General features: G+C 42.2%; 1 protein-coding gene across 1 annotated transcript in view; it reads left to right on the forward strand.

The window, feature by feature from the left end:
* The window catches only part of PDZRN3 (PDZ domain containing ring finger 3), a 129,381-nt gene extending 111,642 nt beyond the window's left edge, over window positions 1-17,739 (forward strand). Inside the window, exons 4-10 of the mRNA XM_056501698.1 lie at window positions 1,067-1,311; window positions 4,469-4,556; window positions 11,560-11,658; window positions 12,210-12,272; window positions 13,112-13,213; window positions 14,284-14,400; window positions 15,292-17,739. Coding sequence (XP_056357673.1) covers window positions 1,067-1,311; window positions 4,469-4,556; window positions 11,560-11,658; window positions 12,210-12,272; window positions 13,112-13,213; window positions 14,284-14,400; window positions 15,292-16,836 — 2,259 coding nt within the window. The 3' untranslated portion in view covers window positions 16,837-17,739. The remainder of the gene's footprint in view (window positions 1-1,066; window positions 1,312-4,468; window positions 4,557-11,559; window positions 11,659-12,209; window positions 12,273-13,111; window positions 13,214-14,283; window positions 14,401-15,291) is intronic.
* Window positions 17,740-19,162: the final 1,423 nt, after the last annotated feature.

The following is a 19,162-nucleotide window of genomic DNA, read 5'->3' on the forward strand; positions in this document are numbered from 1 at the left end:
CACTCAAGTTAACCCTCTTTATATCAGCCAGCTTTTTACCTTGGGCAATATGTTAAGCATGGGCTAAATTCAGTTATTGTGCTGAGTAATGTTCTCATTCAGGTGCCCCACTTACTTTAATGTGAATAAACACTTAGTGCAGTGTGGGAATTCTCTTCTCAGCCCCCCAATTCCATGGCCTGGAATGTCCTGTGTTATTTCTATCCACTTCTCTAAAATTGAGTTTTTTATTGCTATGACTGAGTACTACCATCATGTTTCATCTGAAAAATTGTTTATCAGACACAAACACATAGTTTTGTAGTTTTGGTTTTGTTCAGCAGAAAGGTGAAGAGTCAAAAAAGCAAACCAAAACTAGAAAAACTGCAGGAGAATCAATAACTTGTTGTGTTTGAACAAGGGCTGAGGGATTTCTAATCTCAAACAAATGGGGTGCTGGTTTGTGCTTCACCTCAAAGAGCAAGTCCAGTAAAATCTATCAAAATAAAAGGCAGAGCAGAGGAATTGTAAAGTTACTGTAGAGAAAAGGGAAAATGAGAGATGCACAAGATTGTAGGGATCATTCCTGGCTGCTCATACCTTGGTGATACCTAAAGAGGCTGACCTGGAGCAGAGGCTGGACAGTTAAAGGAATAAAGCAGGGATTTATTCAAAGCCCTTCAAAGGATTCACCTTGGGCAGTGCAAGAGCCTGGCCATGGCTGCACCCAGGATGGATCCAAAATGAACCCAAGATAGATGGTGGGTCATGAGTTTTATCAGTTTTGCTCCATTTCCACACTGGGGTTCACTGTCCAACCCCAGCTCCAGGCTCTGCAGTCCCACCCTCCCACATTCTCTCCCCAGTTCTCTCTGTTTGCACTTTTTGGGGCTGGAGCTGCAGCCTGTCCTTGGTTCTGGGCTGGACAAGGATTGTTGTGTGTGCTGAGCTGGGAGGAGAACCTGGGACACTTTACATGGAGTTCAGAGTCACACACTGATGCAGTGCAGAGTCTGGAGCATACAGAAAGCTCAGACTGAAGGGCTGGTTTGCCGTGTCCCTGACAGCTCTGCCCTTTCTCCCGCAGGTCAATGGGAAGGATCTATCCAAAGCCACGCACGAGCAGGCGGTGGAGGCGTTCAAGACGGCCAAGGAGCCCATCGTGGTGCAGGTGCTGAGGAGAGCCCCGCGCCCCAAGGGCTTCCCCAGCGCCCACGAGCCGCAGCTGGTGGATGTGGGCACCCAGACCGACATCACCTTCCAGCACATCCTGGCCCTGAGCAAGATGGGCTCGCCCGGCCCCGTGCTGGAGCCCTACCTGCTGCCTGAGGAGTAAGCCATGCTTCTGTCAGCCCCAGAAACCCCTGGGCTCCAGAAAGTCACCACTTTCTGTGCTGGATTTATTGTTCATTTACTATTATTTAGTATAAAATTATATAAATAATATAATTATAATTATTTAATTAGATATAAATATATATAAATATATATATAACTAAATCTATACATTATATACATTTTATATATATTATATAGTATATAGTATATAGTATATAGTATATAGTATATATGGTATATATATGGTATATATACTGTATATTTACTGTATATATACTGTATATATACATATATATAATGTGTATATATATATATCATGTATATATGGTATATTGTATATGGTATATTATATATAAAAATATGTAATAGATACATTATATTATATACATATGTATATATAATGTATATATATAATATATAATATATAATTAATATATAATATATCATATATAATATATAATATATAATATATAACATGTTATATATAATATATATTATATAATATATCTATAATTACATATAATTATATATACTATATATATTATATATGACTAAATATATATAATTTTTTATATAATTCTTTAATAGGTATAGTATAAAATAATTATTTTATTCATTATTTATTTATTTATGTTATTGTGTTTTCTTTTTGCTAGGGTTGGGGTTAAATGTGTGGGATGGCATTTCTTGTTCGGGCTTAGATGTTTATTAATTCTTATTTATATTATAGTTCTGTAAACTGTGAGTTATACAAGCTAACAAGCTAAAAATTGAGACTTTTTTTTTTTTTTTTACAAGGTCTTTTAAGGGTCAACTGTTTAATTAAGAAAAGCTACTTAGATTATTTTTATTTTTAACTTAAGAACTAAGTTTGTGGTTTGCAATGTGGACTTTTTTATCTAATTACACAAAATTACCCATACCCATGAAGAAGAAGGTGAAGAAGAAAGACAAATTTCTGCCTTAAAACTTTTATCTTGCTTCATATACATTCTTATATTTCAGAACCTTAAAATTTTAAGTTTTCCACTATGTGATATTACACACTTCCATTCAAACTGCATATTTGTGATTCCAGTTTTATTATTTAGTTTTTGAAGCCTTTTCCACTGCCTCAGGTCAAAAGCAGTGTTTTCTTGGGGGTCAGCATCTGTTAGCACAGAAAGTCTAAAATTCTCAGTTTCCAGGGTTCCAGCAGTTCACAGCCTCACCTCCCTTGCTGGTGAACATGTACTCCCAGGAGTAGCCAGGATTCCTCCACCACTGAGCCATAACTCACAGCAATTTCATTTTTCCTACACATTAGTGGGACATTACTCACATGAGTAATGCCACTGAGTCACAACACGGCCTCACAAAGCTCATTTTTTTTTGCTGGCATTTGATGGATAAAGTTATTGCATTTTGTAATTCCTCTCGCTGCCTCTTTGGGTTGCTTATGTTTTAACTTTATTTTTTATGGCTGCCATAAATTGTGTAATGCTAAGAGCTGCTCCATTCTGTTCCAGTGTATTAATTACTTTATTATAACCCTGCAGCGCTGTTACTCAAATAAGTTATTTTCTGGGACTAAAATGACTTACCAGTGTTGTCATGGATGTTTTGGAATCAAATTTTAATTATTGTTAATGGTAATTTGATGCTTTTGTACTTACAAATACAAATGACAATTATCTCCTGGCGCACACCCCGCCCTCCCAGGCTGCTGGAGAGCAGAGCAGCTCCCCAGGGAGCCCTGCAGATTGCCTGTCCTCCTGCCACCATCCCCACGGGGAGATGGGCATGGCAGGGATGGGAGGATGGATTCTGACCCTCTCAGTTGCTCTGTGTGGCTGCTCTGGTCCATCCAGCCACAGCAATTCTTGGTTTTGAGGTGAGAGGCAGCACTGGTGTGCAGCCACACTCCCAGTGCACCTCTCCAGACATCCCTGCTGGGAAACAGGGTTTGGCTGCAAGCAGCACTGATCCTGCAGCATTAACTCTCACAACTGAGCCAGCACCTGTCCCTGTGTGTGTCTGCTCCTCTCATGACTCTCTGCTGGTACTTGAAGGGTGGATGCTCCAGCACGGCCACCTATTCCCAGCCCATTGAAAACTCGAGCACAGCAGCAGGATTTAGTGGAAATGCTTGACAAAAGGCTGGAGCTTTGAGCTTGCAGTGAGCACACAGCAGGCTTGGAGCCTGTGGGGAGGATGTGATTATTCCTGGGGGCTCAACACTGCACCTCCCAACCTCATCTGCAGTGGGGGCTTTTGGTACCTCTGACTTGCCAACTACAAAACCAGTTACACTTAGAAAATGGCAAAGATTAATTCCTGATGAATCATTTAGGAAATGTGAGGCTCTGGCACAGGCTGCCCAGAGCAGCTGTGGCTGTCCCATCCCTGCAAGTGTCCAAGGCCAGGTTGGAGCCACCTGGTCCAGTGGAAGGTGGAGATTTTCCTTGAGGAGCCTTCCACCCCAAACTGCTCCATGAGTTTATCATTCTGGGATTTAGGTTGCAACGTGCCTGCATTATCCCAGTTGAGCTCTACCAATTTCCTGTTGCTGCTGAATCACTGGACAGATGCAGCTGTGCATCACCAGTGCCCTTGCTGTGAGTGCAGCTGTTGGTGTTCCCCACAGCCCTTCTCACACTCAGCCCTCTGGCTGTGCTGTCACCCAGCACCTGAAATCAGTCATTTTCTCCTGGTGTTTCCTCTCACTTCTCCCAATTCCATTCAGATTTATCTCACCTGCCTCTCACAACTTGACTACCCACGCCAATTAGCAGATGCTGTTACATAAATAGCCTCAGACATGTATCTAGTTAACAGAGAATTAAAGGGAGTTTGCTTTCACTGCAGATAAAACAACCCAGCACAGAAAACAGTGATCACAAGAGCATTACACTGCCTACACCTTCCAAAGTAAAGGCACTGGAAGTGTGGGAGAGCTCAAGCAGTAAAAAGCAGCAGGCTCTCCTCCTACAATACATGGAATTTTCATTTAAAACACTTACTGGGGTAAGTGGTGTAGCTTATAGAATTAACCACATGCAGCTCCTCAGTGTGGGGGTCAGTCCATCATCTCCCTACAAGCTTGGAATGCATTAACAAGTTCCACTAAAGTCCTGAGTGCTGTCCTAAAAAATACCTTTTTTTTTTCCAGTCATCCATCCGTGCATGAATACTATGACCCAAATGACTACATGGGAGGAATTCATCAAGAAATGGACCGGGATGAGTTGGAATTAGAGGTATTTAATCTGAGTAACTATTTCATTTCCATGTGCACCTCAAGATGTTTGAATTGTGTAAAGTGAAAAGACTTTTCCAAAGTAGATATTTGTGATAACACTGTTCACTAGTTGCTGATACCTTTATCACTCCATTGAACTGTGAGCCAGGAGCTGCTGATTTTCAACTAACAAATTAACATAAATAATGAAGTCATTGATTCCTTTAATTAAATTCTGTGTAAGTGTGCTGATTTAGACTTACTGAAAGGCTCTGCTGAGTGGCAGGGCCTGTTCCACATAACCACAGTAAAAATGTGTGAGTTTCCCTTAAATATTTCGTGACTGAGAAACAGATGTTCTTGATAATATAATTTTGAAGTATGTTAAATTTACAAGACGAGGCTAGGATAGATTTACCACTATACTGAGTTATTCCTCCCTTTTTCATTACTTAAGTGACATATATATACATATGAAATTACAGATAATAAAAGTTCAACCAGTCATGAAGGTATGCAAGTCCTTTTCCCTGCCAAATCTTTAACAATCACTTTTGGTTTCAGTGCTTGTAAATCCCATCAAAAGTCCATCTTGAGTTTTCTCTTTCCTAATTTTAATAACCTGCTCCCAACCATTCAAGGTGCAGCACAGAAATTGTGGGGTTCTGCAAGATACTTAAGCAGTACTGACCCAGTGAAGTGGTTTTAGTTATTTGTAATAAATAGTAGCAAAGTATCCCAGTAGTTCTAGCAAGGTCTGACCCAGCTGATCCATCCAAGATTATCAGTAAGAGAATATTTTATACCCTTAGCTGTCTTGCACTTCTGATTTCTTAGATCCTGGTCCTGCTAACACCAATTTGTCAAAGCAAGCAGGGCTGACCTGCCTGAAGCTCTGCTGAAATCAGTGCAGATCTATCAACAGCTTCAGTGGGAGCAGAGTTCACTCATTCTATGAGCACCAGGTTGTTTCCTTCTATAAAAGTGTTTGCAGGATCAAGGACTAAAACCCCATAAAAAGTTTGCAAGCTGTTCTCAAATTCTCCAGATCTGGTAGCAATTCATCTCTGTATACAAACGTAAATCAAAGGCAGGATAAAATCAAAGTGCCAGTAAAACAAATGCTACTTAGTGGACTTCAAGGCCTTACTTTTCAAACAAGGGCCCTTTTTTTTTTCTCTTTAATAAAAACAAATACCATCTAGATTTCAGTCTCAAAGGAAAATGTAGAACAAACCAACATTTTTTTACCAGTATCGTTCCAAAATCTACTTTTTAGGAAATCTAATATTGTGGATAAATTATAATGCTTCCATTAGAAGGTCAACCAGTTGAGCTGGTTGAGTTTAAACACACGTACTCCAGTAGCCAAACCTTAATATGCCTTAAACCACAACATTAATAATTTTGACATTGATATAGTACTTGATGGCAAAAGGTGATCAGCTCAGTAACACAGGCAGATGAACATTAGGAAAGTCTCTGTAGCCTAATAGTATTTCTTAAAAACCACTAAAGATTCCTGTTGGAATTGTAAAGACTATGATCAATGGTAAGGTCAAAGTGCTAACAGGGACTCAACTGGCTGGTTGCTTTTTTGTTTGCCTTTTGATAGATATGTTTTAAAAGACCACAAAGGCACTGTTTCATTGACTGCAGCAGGAATGTCGAAAGTGAGAAAGCCATCAAGTCAGCCTTCTGGGTTTCTGTGTCCATAAAATGTGCTTTGAATTTAAATCAGAAGCTCCTCATCTAAACTTTTATGGTCTATGACTGACTGGTTAGTGATTTGTAACAAGCAAACAAGACAAAAAAGGTGAAACAGCCAAGTTTGCAACAAGCCTCCAATGTAAATATCCATAGGAAGGAATTTATGCTGGCAGTAATGCTGAGGTGCCAAAATTGTATTCTCGGTTTTATCTCAACATTTGTCTTAAAATTGATGACTCAGAGGTAACTGCCATGTATTCTCTGCTACAAAAATAAATAAATACCATTTCTTTTCTTTTGAAGTTTCCATGCCACAAGTAAAGAGGAACTAAATCGCCAACTCCTATTTTATTATAAATTAAAAGTGCATTCATTCTTCATGGAGGCCCAGCTAGGAGTCATTTCAGGCTCATAAAGGAAGAATAATGTCACTCCAGGATTCCCCAGCAGTGTTATGCATTAATATGTTTATTCAAACAAGTCTGTCCAGCTGTCAGACACAGCCCAAGCCAGGGCTCTCTCAGTGGAACTTTCTCACATTACAAAGGAGAACATTGTACATCAAAAAGGGGCCTGTTCCCTCCCATTTGACTTTCTGTCTTCACCCTTCCCAATATGCAGCTTGTATGTAGGTCTTTCTTTCTAAGAAAGTAACTGAACTCAACTGAATGGTTAGTTGAGAGTCAGTGAAGCTTGGAAATAAAAATTACATTAAATGTTTGCTACTGCTGAGAAATTTCCCTCTGATATTCTCACTCGGTCTTGGACAGAAATGAAGCAAATGCAGAAATGATGCCAAAAGGTGGAAGGAGGACACCAAATTCCTTCAAAGGGGTTTATCCCACCCAGTGCACAGCTCCCAGTGCTCCCAGCTTAAACCACAACAGCTGATCAGCAAAAGATGAACACACTGAGCACAAAAAAAGTGATTCAAGACCTGAAATTAATACTCCAGTGCTTTTAGGAAACCATGAGTAAAAGCTGAGTACCAGGGTTTCAATCTCTCCCCTTTGCTGTACTTTGCTACTTCAGCTGAAACTTTTCTTTTACTTCTCCAGCAATGTTTGCAAGGGAGGCGAGAGGCGACTCTGAGCACGGGGATTGGAAAGCTCCATCACAGGCACTCTGCAATTTTTATTCCACCCTGGTTTGCAAAGCCTTTCAAAGCATCTTTTATGTGAATATATTTCTTCCCTATGAGAACTCCAGCTCTGCAGGGAGTTGCACTGATCAGGAGCTTCTCAAGGCGTTGCTGTGTCTCAGAATACAAAGAGCTGCACCCGAGCAGGGCTGCTTCAGGCAGTGACTGAATATGGGAAGGTTTAAAAAGCTTCACAGCTGCACTTTCTGACACAAATATTTGTATGTTCTTTGTCTGGAGCAAACGCAGAGGTGGTGAAATGTTTCATCTGGCTCTCTGGGGGCTCCCAGCCTGGCCTCAGCACCCAGTGTGTGTGAGAAAGGTCTGAGTTGTGGAGCTGTGCCCATCTGCTTGGCACACAGCCTGGGCATCCTCCAGCTTATCTCACTCAGCCATCCCAAACCCCTTTTCAGCAGGGTGAGAAACACTTTTCTTCAGCCTTCCCCAGCACCACTGGGGACTAAAGCTGGTCCAGCCTCTGTGCTCTGACAGAGAATTCCCATCACTGAGCTGGGCTGCCACAGAAACCTTCTCTAGAGCAGAGAATTTTGGAAAGAAAATCTGGTTGATAGCATTTTCCCTTTTGAAAAGGGAAGGGGTGGGATTTTTTTTTTTCCATTTACCTGTGTTGAAAAGCACAGTTGAAAGCACTTTGATATGAAAATACAAATGTAAAGATTACTTTCTTAGGTTAAAGAAAGCATGAACAAGATTTTCCCTCCTGCTGTAGTTGCCAAAAAGTAGCAAGAGGGCCTGATGCAGTATCAAAGTAAATAATCCTTTATATTTATTTCCCTGACGTTATTTTCTGTGTGAAACCTATTAATGGAAGAGCAAAAAAGGGGGTCCTGCTGCTCAGGTATGGCAGAGGTCAGCACAGAAAAAAACTCATCCCACCTTACAGAGAGAGGGAGAAGGACAGAGCACTTATCATGCAAGCTGTGGATGAGGTTTTCTGAGTGACTGAACTATTTTTACTCATGGCTGTCATTTCAGATCTCTACTGCTCATTTCTGTCTTGTTAGAGAAAGAACTCTGATTTTTATAAATTTGCAGGCAGGCCATAATTCTAAATCAGCTGTACAATAATTCAATAATCCTCTGCAAATGAAGGATCTTCTGAGCTTATAGAGGTTAATTTACTATTATCACTTGCTCCTAATTCATTTTGATGAGTGGTTGCAGGTATAATGTCACAGGGCATGTTCATTTCTTCTTGCCTTGCTGCAAATGCCAGATGGATTTCAGCAACCAGCTCTGTGAGCCCTCCTTGGCTCTGCATTTGATCAGGAGCCAATAATCTTTCAGACACTTCTCTTGCACAGACTATTCTGAAAGAGCATCCAAATCCTCCTTTGAACGTCTCTCAAAATGTCACTTTTACCTGATCTGAAGGAGCAGATTTGAATTATCTGTGAGTGTGAAAAGTCTCATGGATGGAATTTTCACATTTATGGTACTAACCCAGCCCCAGCCTTCCCACACTCTGCCTGCTGCTTTCTGTGGGTGCAGACAGGGGTGGAATCACCTCCGTGTGTCCCTTGCACTGCCCAGGATTGCAGCCCTGAGACAGGACTGTCAAAAATGGCAAATCCTGGGGCATTGCAAACACAGGGATTTACACCTTTAAAGTTCTCCAGGTCCATATTAGTTTTCCTCTGTTTAATTAATTCCTGGTACAATTACCCAAGCTGCCATAATACCTGTACCTGCAGGTGCCAGTTTTCCATTTTCCCCTTTCATGTATCTCTGCATTACACAGACTTGCCTCTGAATATGAAAAATAACCTTTGCTTTGAAGACTCTGGTGTTGATTCTTCAACTCCAACTGGAATTGCACACTTTTATCTCTCAAATATTTCAAACCTTTATGATTATATTAAAACTTTACTGAGACAAAGGCCCTTAGAAAGCAGCTGTTCCTATGTTTAAGTTCATAAAATTATCATATTTGGGTAGCATCAAATCCACTTTCTCTCTTCCTACCAAGGACTAGAGGGATTGTACCCATGAATAAGTCTGTCAACTAATTACTCATAAAAATTCAGGTTCTAAACACCTGCTCTATAAATTTTTTTTCTGCTCTAGCATTTTTTTGCTGCTTTATTTCTGAGTGTGTTTTTAAACAACAGATAGCTCTTTTCCTTTCAAAACATATATTATTTAATTTATAAGATGATGATTTATTACCTTCCAGTATATCACAGGTGATATCTCAGATGGTACAATTTCAATATAAACCCATACTTTATTTTAAATTATGATACCCTTAATAGTTATACAGTGTTGGAAGAACATCTATTGTTAGTCAAAACATGTGGCAAGTAAGAATGGAAATAACAGCTTGCTCCCTCTTTTCCTTCCACTTCCAAGAGTTTGTAGTTTCACAGGATTTGTTCAAGCAATGGCCAAAGTCACCATATATTTGTTTGGTTTTGTGGGGCTTTTTTAACTTTTTTTTTTTCACTACCAGTGTGGCAAGCAGTAGAATGAGCCACAACACAAATTTCTTGCCACGTTTACAAATCAACAAAGTATAGAAAAGCACTCCTGAAGATAATGAAACTTTTTTTTGTTGAAATATAGAGGGAATATGGGAATTGTTCTGGGCCTGAATTAGGCTCAGTCCACAAATTCCCAGTTCACTCCAAGGGTAAATCCAGGATCAGCTGAGATCAGACCTGAATCCACTTTGTCTCATCTTTCATCTGAAGAATCTCCATCTCCTCTCTAGAAAGCTCCAAAGCTTTAGAAATCTGAAGAAAACCCTGCTATTACACATTGTGCTCAAACCTTTAAGTAACAAAAGAGGGGGGGAAGAGCACAGCAGTTCACCATGGATACTATTGATTGAAACCACTTAAATACCAGCTGAAATGTCACTGACATTTACAGCTACGCTTCTTTAGGGGGGAAAAAAAAAGAAATTACACATGTTGACAAGTAAATAACATGAGATTGCTGATCTTGGCAGCTGTCAGCTAGACACACCAATAAATTATTCATATCAGCTTGTTTTATTGTCTTGCCCCTTCCAAATGGCACAGGAACAGAGATGTCAGAAAGGAGCTGTGTTATCAGGACTTCTCCTCTGGAGTGGCAGGACCAAGCACAAATACAGGGTCCCTGGGCTGGGACACTCCTGTGTCCCTTTGTCACTTTTCCCTTTGGCAGAGCCCAAATCCTGCCTGGCCTGAGGAGGAGCAGGACCTTGCCCTCCCTCACCTGAGGAAGTACAAAAACAACTCCAGGTGCTTTCACACCTCTGTCTGTGCAGCAAAATCCTTCCTCCCCATGGCAGCATCCTCAGAACCAGCACAGCAGCCACAATAAGTTGATTAAACACCTTAAACCCCAGGGATATCCTCCAGAAGCAAAAAGGCAGGACTGAAAGATGCTACAGGAACCAGGAACATCCCACAGCCTGGGGCTATCTCCCTGGGTTTTACAGCCCTTCCCAACAACACTGTCACACAGCAACAGCAAACACAGAAAAGAAAAAAAAAACCCTCAGGAATTCCTCATGGAAAAAAAGCACAGAGGAGGAACATACATTTTTAAGATGGGTTAAATGTCTCTGAGATTAACAAAACCAAAATGACCTGCAAACCAAACACTTGCAAAATACTGAAATGCTTATTATGTTTCTATTACCAATACCAATACTGAATGCTTTGCTGACAATATATTGATCTTCAGTCACACTTTTGAGAAATTTATTAGATGACTTCATGAAAATTACACAGTTCAAAGTGATAGAGTATTATAGTTTTTTCTGAAAAGCCAGAGAATTACCCTGTTTATTAGGAAATATGTATCAGCTGTGACAAATATTGAAATCATACTTTATAACTACTTTAGCCTTTGAAGTCTTACCACTGCATGAAATATAGGTAATTTTTCTTCCTTAAGATCAATAAAAGGTCTATTCTCAAAATGACTTCCTATTGATTGAAGGGTCAAAAATGTCCCAGGTATTGATTGTCTGCATATAATCACGTTTTGCTCGGTAAGTTAACCTCGTCTACAAGTGAAATGAAAAGACATCCACTATATCACTTAAGCAAAATATTTTCATTGCATTTGAAAAATTGCTTCCATCAGTCACTGGTGTCTCACTGACAATGTGTTTTCCCTTTTTTTTTTTTTTTTTTTTTTTTTTTAACCTCAGGAAGTGGATTTACACAGAGTGAACAGCCAGGACAAGCTTGGCCTCACTGTCTGTTACAGAACAGATGATGAAGATGACATGGGTATTTATGTGAGTGAGGTAAGATTGAGCTGCTTTCCATGAGAGACCATTTCTCTTTTCAGCTGCATAGTTGGGCAGTTAAGACATTCATCCTCTGTTTGTACCACGTTGGATAAACAGCCAAGATGCAGTAATTGGAAGAAATCTAATTATTTTCCTTTTCTCCAAACTGAGTGCTGTCCTGCTCCCACTGAAGTCAAATTTCATTATATTAACAATGTACTATTTCAGATGATGCCTTCAGAGTATTTTCATATATTCCCCCTTTAATTTTTATTCTTGATTATTCCTGAAACAATATAAATTATAAAAAAAACCCACACACTTTTATTTGCAAACATCTGGGGCCCATTTGTCTCTCTTTGTCCCTTTCCATGAAAAAAATCGCATTTTATACAGCGACATTTTTTCACCCAGCAGAGCCATTTCAAATTAATTATGCCAGTTTGGGGAAAAAAACTCGTAATTAAATCTAAAACCTTGCATTAAAGGCAGCACTCAGGAAATAAGGGGGAGTAAATAGTGAGCTGCCAAGCCTGCAGAGGGCTCAGAGTTTTCTCGTTTTGCAGATTGATCCCAACAGCATCGCCGCGAAGGACGGGCGGCTGCGGGAAGGGGACCGCATTATCCAGGTACCAGGGAAGTGCCCCAGAGTGTCCCAAACCCCACAGTTCCACTCTGCCCTGGTAACAGGGCTCTGCAGGTGCCGTGCAGGGCGTGGAACAGCACCACATGCCCAAGCCAGTGCACTTGCCCAGCGTTTCTCTGCACAGGGCTGGCGATGTGCGCACGGACCCGCCCAGCCTCTCGGGGTGAGGGTGGCCCCTGACAATACTTTTTGGGGTTCTTCTGATATTAGTGGCAAAAATTAAACAAGAGTGGTGTGATGACCACGACTTAGCAACATAAAATACTTGAATAATAGTGGAAGTAAATGTGGGACAAGGCCCAAAAATCTGAACACGCTAACCAAGGGGACAAGGTCTTTGTAAGAGTTGGTTGTCAAAGACCAAGATGTTGGGAGATCCAGGGTATAAATGTGGGGTAGGAGTCGAGGTTAGGGTCCAAGGGGTACAGGAGAAAGTGGTGCAGAGGTGGGGTAAGGGAAGGTAGGGTCCAATGGGGTAGGCTGGGTGGGACACTGCATCAATTGAGGGCCAATGGGGATACAAGGAAGGAAGAACATTCTAGGGATTGGTGATGATCAGCTGGAAAATGAGGGTTGGGAACATGTATGAGGCATTAACACGGGCAATCCCATAACTGCTTGGAACTTTTTCTTTTGGGATCGCCATAACAAATGCCTCCCAAGGCCTAGGGTTGGGGTACAGGTTTTCTTTAGTAATGGTTGCTTGACCTGGAGTACAGTCGGCCTGACTCCCACACCAGCCAAGCTTTTCCATGCAGCTCAGCACAGCAGCATCCAGGTGTCCCTATGAAAACACTTCATGGTGCTGTTTTATCTTTACAGATCAATGGCATCGAGGTGCAGAACCGAGAGGAAGCTGTGGCACTTCTCTCCAGTGAGGAGAGCAAGAATATCTCCTTACTTGTGGCAAGACCAGAAATTCAGGTACGGTAGCAACAAAAAACCCTCACCTGAATCTTAATTAAAACAGTTGCTGCTTTGTAGAAAGCAGTTCTTTCAAAATGTTTAACCTAAATCTACCAGATCTACCTAAAACCATATTACACGCTCTGACTGCACATACATATATATATATGGTCTAAAATAATGGAATTCAGTAGTCATGGTACTTACATATATATTTTATATTAAAATTCAATTTCTAGGACATCTGGTGATTTATATGTGCTGCAATGCTATTACAAACATCAGTGCAAGGCATTATGAATGGTTTTGAGCCACAGTTTTGAAGAACATGCTGAACTCTAATTCTTATAGCTATTGATTATTCATTCATTAAAACACCTATTATTTAGCCCTTCATACACCATCTCTTAAAGTACTTGAATACTGTCAAGAAGCCTCCTCAGCTGTAATAAAAGGTGGAACCAGATCCCTTTGTAGAGCAGGGATTAGCACAACAAAGGTGTTGAACAAACAGCCGGGAGCACCATTGTTTGATCTGTCTGCTCCCAGTGCTGGGAGAGCAGCCCTTGCCAGGGCACCTGGAGACATAGGCCAGGATCATCATTGTCCTCTCAGCCTGGATATTTCTCATCTTTCCCGTGGGGATAACTGGGAATGGGAGTAAAAATGTCCTACAGACCCCAGCTGGATTTTCCTTCTGGAGTTTGATGCTGCCTCCCAGGAGGGGTTTGAGCTTTGGGCTCTGGAGTGTTTTTATACATCCTAATCAAGCTGTGCACAAACCAAAACTGCCCCAACTCTTACAAGTATTTCCATGGATCAAAAGAGTGAGTTTTTTCATATGTAGAGGGCTGTTGAAGATAAAACCCTGCTGCATGGAGATGGAGGCAGGTGTGGGAGGAGGTAGCACAGTCAATACCCACACTTAGCACAAGGACAGGCTCCTTCCCAAGACACGGCAGCACTGTCACAGGAAGGAATCTCCTGAGATTTTCCAACCATTGTCCACAAAGGAAAGCTGTAATTTATGTCACTCTTCATTCTTTTGACAACGATTGGTTTGTTTTTTTCCCACTCTTTTCACACAGCTGGATGAAGGATGGATGGATGATGACAGAAACGATTTTCTGGATGACTTGCACATGGACATGTTAGAGGAACAGCACCACCAGGCAATGCAATTTACTGCCAGCATGCTTCAGCAGGTACTGCCCTTCTGGTGTGCAGGGCTGTCAAACTTCCCACTGCACTCAATATTCAATATTGAGCTTGGCTGAATACACTTGGTGTCTCAAGTGACACTGAGATCAAGGCAAAAGGACTCTCTGTAAAATCGAGGTATTACATGACTGTCCACAATTTCATCTCAGGGACCAAAATGTTTTGAAATAGTACCTTTTGTGCTTTGCCCCTTACAACACAATTCTTGGAAATCCCCTGTCACTGTGGTCACTGAGAGGGGTACTGGGTGTGTGTGAATAGAGCAGGCAGAGAGCTGATTCCCAGAATCTCCTACTTGATGTGCATGCACAGACTGGAAACAGCCTCCCACAACCTGGAAATCCAAATGGACAACCCAGGCAAATTATTGAATTAAGATCTATATGAGGGGAAAAGGGCAAAGAAAAGGTTTTTGCATCAAAAATTTTATGCAGGGCTACAGATAATGGGCTTATATTCTCCATCATTCTGCTACAATTAAAGTAGTTTCTCAATTTTTGCCTAGATTTTTTTTTTCTAAAGTTTTCTAGAACTGTGCATCCTCTGTGGCATCCCCATGTTGTGAGGAGACATTCTCTCACCTTGGCACTGCAGGAGAACTGGATGTCATTGTGCACCCAAGTGGGAGAGGAAACATTGGAAAATGTGACTTCTACCACTGTTGCTGCATAGGTGGAACTCAGACCTCAGGTTCATCCACAGCAGGCTGTGGGCTTGGTCACCTTCTATCTGACTTCCTAATAATACTATTTCCATATCAGATGCAGAAAGCATAGAAAGTGATGGATTAGGAGAACCATTTAAAAATAAACACCTTGCAATATTCCACGTGCACGCAATAATTTTTCTTTGTGTCCTGCTGTTTCTGTTGCTAGAAGAAGCAGGAGGAGGATGGAGGCACCACAGACACGGCCACTATTTTGTCCAACCAGCACGAGAAGGACAGCGGCGTGGGGCGCACGGACGACAGCACGCGCAACGACGAGAGCTCCGAGCAGGAGAACAACGGCGACGACCACACCACCTCCTCCAACACCCTGGGCAGCCAGAAGAAGCTGACCTACAGCCACGACACCCTGGGGAGCGGGGACATGCAGTTCAGCAACGAGTCCTTCATCTCGGCTGACTGCACCGACGTCGACTTCCTCGGCATCCCCGTGGACGAGTGCGAGCGGTTCCGGGAGCTGCTGGAGCTGAAGTGCCAGGTGAAGTCTGCCAGCCCCTACAGCCTGTACTACCACAACAGCAGCCTGGAGATGAGCAAAAGCGACCAGGAGAGCGTCGACAGAGAGCTGGAGATGCTCAACGAGGAGCTGCGCAACATCGAGCTGGAGTGCCTGAACATCGTGCGGGCCCACAAGATGCAGCAGCTGAAGGAGCAGTACCGGGAGCCCTGGATGCTGCACAACAGCGGCTTCAGAAACTACAACACGAGCATCGACGCGCGCCGGCACGAGCTGTCGGACATCACCGAGCTGCCCGAGAAGTCCGACAAGGACAGCTCGAGCGCCTACAACACGGGCGAGAGCTGCCGCAGCACCCCGCTCACCCTGGAGACGTCCCCCGACAATTCCCTGCGCAGAACTGCGGACGGCGTCGGCTGCCAAGGCAGCGAGGGCGCAGCGGCACATAGCGCCTCCCAAAAGGGTTTGTTTGCCGGCCCGGAGAGCCGCGAAGCCGGCGCTGGTAAATGCCACGCCGCCGCTAAAGACCCTGAGCTTGGCAAGCAGCTGGAGAGCAAGGAGAGAAAAGGCAGCGACGGCAGCAAGAGCCCCACTCAGGGCCAGAAAGGCTCGGGCTCCATCGCGTCCCCCTACCACCACTCTCCCTACAAACATGCGCACATCCCCGCCCACGCCCAGCACTACCAGAGCTACATGCAGCTGATCCAGCAGAAATCGGCCGTGGAGTACGCGCAGAGCCAGATGAGCCTGGTCAGCATGTGCAAGGACTTGGGCCAGAGCGAGCCCAGGATGGAGTGGAAGGTCAAGGTCAGGAGCGACGGGACGCGCTACATCACCAAGAGGCCGGTGAGGGACAGGCTGCTGAGGGAACGCGCCATCAAGATCAAGGAGGAGCGCAGCGGGATGACCACGGATGACGACGCCATCAGCGAGATGAAGATGGGCCGGTACTGGAGCAAGGAGGAGAGGAAGCAGCACTTGGTGAAAGCCAAGGAGCAGAGGAGGCGGCGGGAGTTCATGATGCAGAGCAGGTTAGAGTGCTTAAAGGAGCAGCAAGGCGCGGAGGAGAAGAAGGAGATGAACATCATTGAACTGAGCCACAAAAAAATGATGAAGAAGAGGAATAAAAAGATATTTGACAATTGGATGACAATCCAGGAACTGCTAACCCATGGAACAAAGTCACCAGACGGCACGCGGGTGTACAATTCCTTCCTGTCAGTGACTACTGTATAATCGATCCAGGGCTCAATTATGTACATAAAACACTACCAGTGGGGTAGGAATCAATGCCTCGTTCAATGTGGCAAGATTTTTGTATATAAGATACAGTCACCGAGTTTATAGTTCAAATACTGAACTCTACAGCCGTGGGTGCCAGGATCTCCACTCTGCAGTGGAGTGGAAGCTTTTCCATCTCCTTCAAAGGCAATATTAGCAGTGCTTTCTGGAATACTGATTGTACTTTTTTACTTGTTACCTTTTACATGAAGTGTTTAAATATCAGAAATGTATTAACCATACTTACACAGGTAATTTACTTAAGCTATATTCATATTAAAAGGTACCCGTGCTTTTCTTTACATAAAAAAAATGCAAGAAACCCACAAGAGCAACTGCACATATGTTTTGGTTTTTTTGGTTTGTTTTTTTTTTTTTTTTTGGTGAAACCATATTTTGTGATATTATTTTGCTGTTGTTCACTTCTACACAGAGTGCTGTTTATCAATACTTAGCTCAAGGTTTAAACTCAGAATTAGAATCATTCTCTTGTAATATCTAACATTTATCAAACAGTTTTTAGAGTTATGCTCAACATTTAAACATTTTTTCTCTTGAAGGTTTCTGAAGGAAGTGTAGAGGTTTCATCTGAAAAGCCTGAGGCAAAGTACACTATTATGCAGCTTTAAAGGATTTTAAAGCATGTTTGCAAATGTTGCAACCTATTGAAGAAACGTGCATGTACAGCTAATTTGTTTATATAAGACAGTTTGTGGAATTTGAAAAGCCCATGGTAGTAACTGTTTGCTTTATAGATTTGAATGTATTGAATTATAAAAGCAGTTTCATGAAATCATCATTAGCTCCAAACGTTAACAAGTAAAATGAGTAAAATAAATTATTGTTTTATATTTCAAACTACTTTAAATTCTTTTTATTCCCTTCTGGTTTCACCACTTAGAATACAATTTTATGGAGTGCAGCTCCTGTGCTGCAGAAATTCCTGGACAGCCCCTGGAGCCAAACCTGAGGGAATAATTGGCATCCTGACTTTGGGGGGGAATTTGGATGGAGGTTTTCTTGGGGGCAGAGGCAAGGGACAAGCACAAGGAACATCAAGAGCAAAATCAAGCAATGCTTGTCTTCAGCTCACAAGGTATTTAAGGTGACTTGTAAGAAAGAAACAGAACTTTTGTTCTCCTGCTTTGTTTTGTGGTGTATAAACCCCACCTACAGCCTTCAGTGGGGGTTTGCACTAAAACCAGACAATATATAAATTAAAGTGGTTAAAAACTAAAGCAAATAAATATACAAATTAAAGAATGAAAAAATGGTGAAAAAAATCAGAGGTGTCAACGAGGTATCACACTCCTTTTTATGTTTTCTATTTCTGATCAAGAATTCAGATAGAAATTGGAATATTGTGCTAGATTAAGTGATGGAGAGTTCATTATTAATAGTTCCCAGATTCTCCAGCCCCTCTCCATTTTTCTGTGAAAACTTCCTCCCAAACCTTTAAGTTTTTGTTCTGGACTTTTCTGTCATAACTCAAACAAGCAAAAATTGCAATCTTAGTGATAAAAGTTCAAAGTTGGAAGGGGAGAGATGAGCAGCTTCTTGTGCCTATTTTGTCTGTCATTGAGAAGCAAACAGATTTGTCCAGGTTTTTTTCTGCTCCCTCTGTGGACTAGCACTGAATTCCATGGAATGTGTCTGCCCCACTCCACAGTGAGCTTCTATATACCTGGAAATGCCCCTTCAGCCCATGTAATCTGGCACTCTTGTCAATAAGCCTCTGCAAATTTATCTTCAAATTGTGTTTTCCTTCAGGATAAAGAGCTAGTGCTCCTGTAGTCTGGGAAAGGTTTCTCTATTGACTTTGTCAGAGCTGGGATTTCACCTGGTGTGCACCAGCTGTTACCATCACCAGTGGTACAGTGGGAAAACACCAGATTTTCACACACTGCTTTCAGTGTGAGACATTTGCCATCCCTGCCTCAGATCTGCTTCACCCTGGGTTCATGTTCTGTTCATCCCACCTGCAGGTGTGAGGGCCACAGCAAAATACTTCCCCTCCTACACTCAGATGCACAGAGCTGGGATTAGTGAGGAATAACAATCCTTAAACCAGGCATGAACAGACAGCTAAGCCACCTTTAGTCTGTCTGGGAATATTAGAGATAAAATGTCCTAATTTCAAGATTTGAAATGTTTTAATGAGGAATAATTATGATCAAGCTGCTCCTCACAAAAACAGACTCCTTTGGAATAACCTCACATGCAGTGGTTCCTTTGGGCACCACTGACATCAATGCTGAGCATTTTGTGCCTTGGGTAGCAG

Source organism: Oenanthe melanoleuca, chromosome 12 (assembly GCF_029582105.1).
Source record: "Oenanthe melanoleuca isolate GR-GAL-2019-014 chromosome 12, OMel1.0, whole genome shotgun sequence".
Classification (NCBI taxonomy): domain Eukaryota; kingdom Metazoa; phylum Chordata; class Aves; order Passeriformes; family Muscicapidae; genus Oenanthe; species Oenanthe melanoleuca.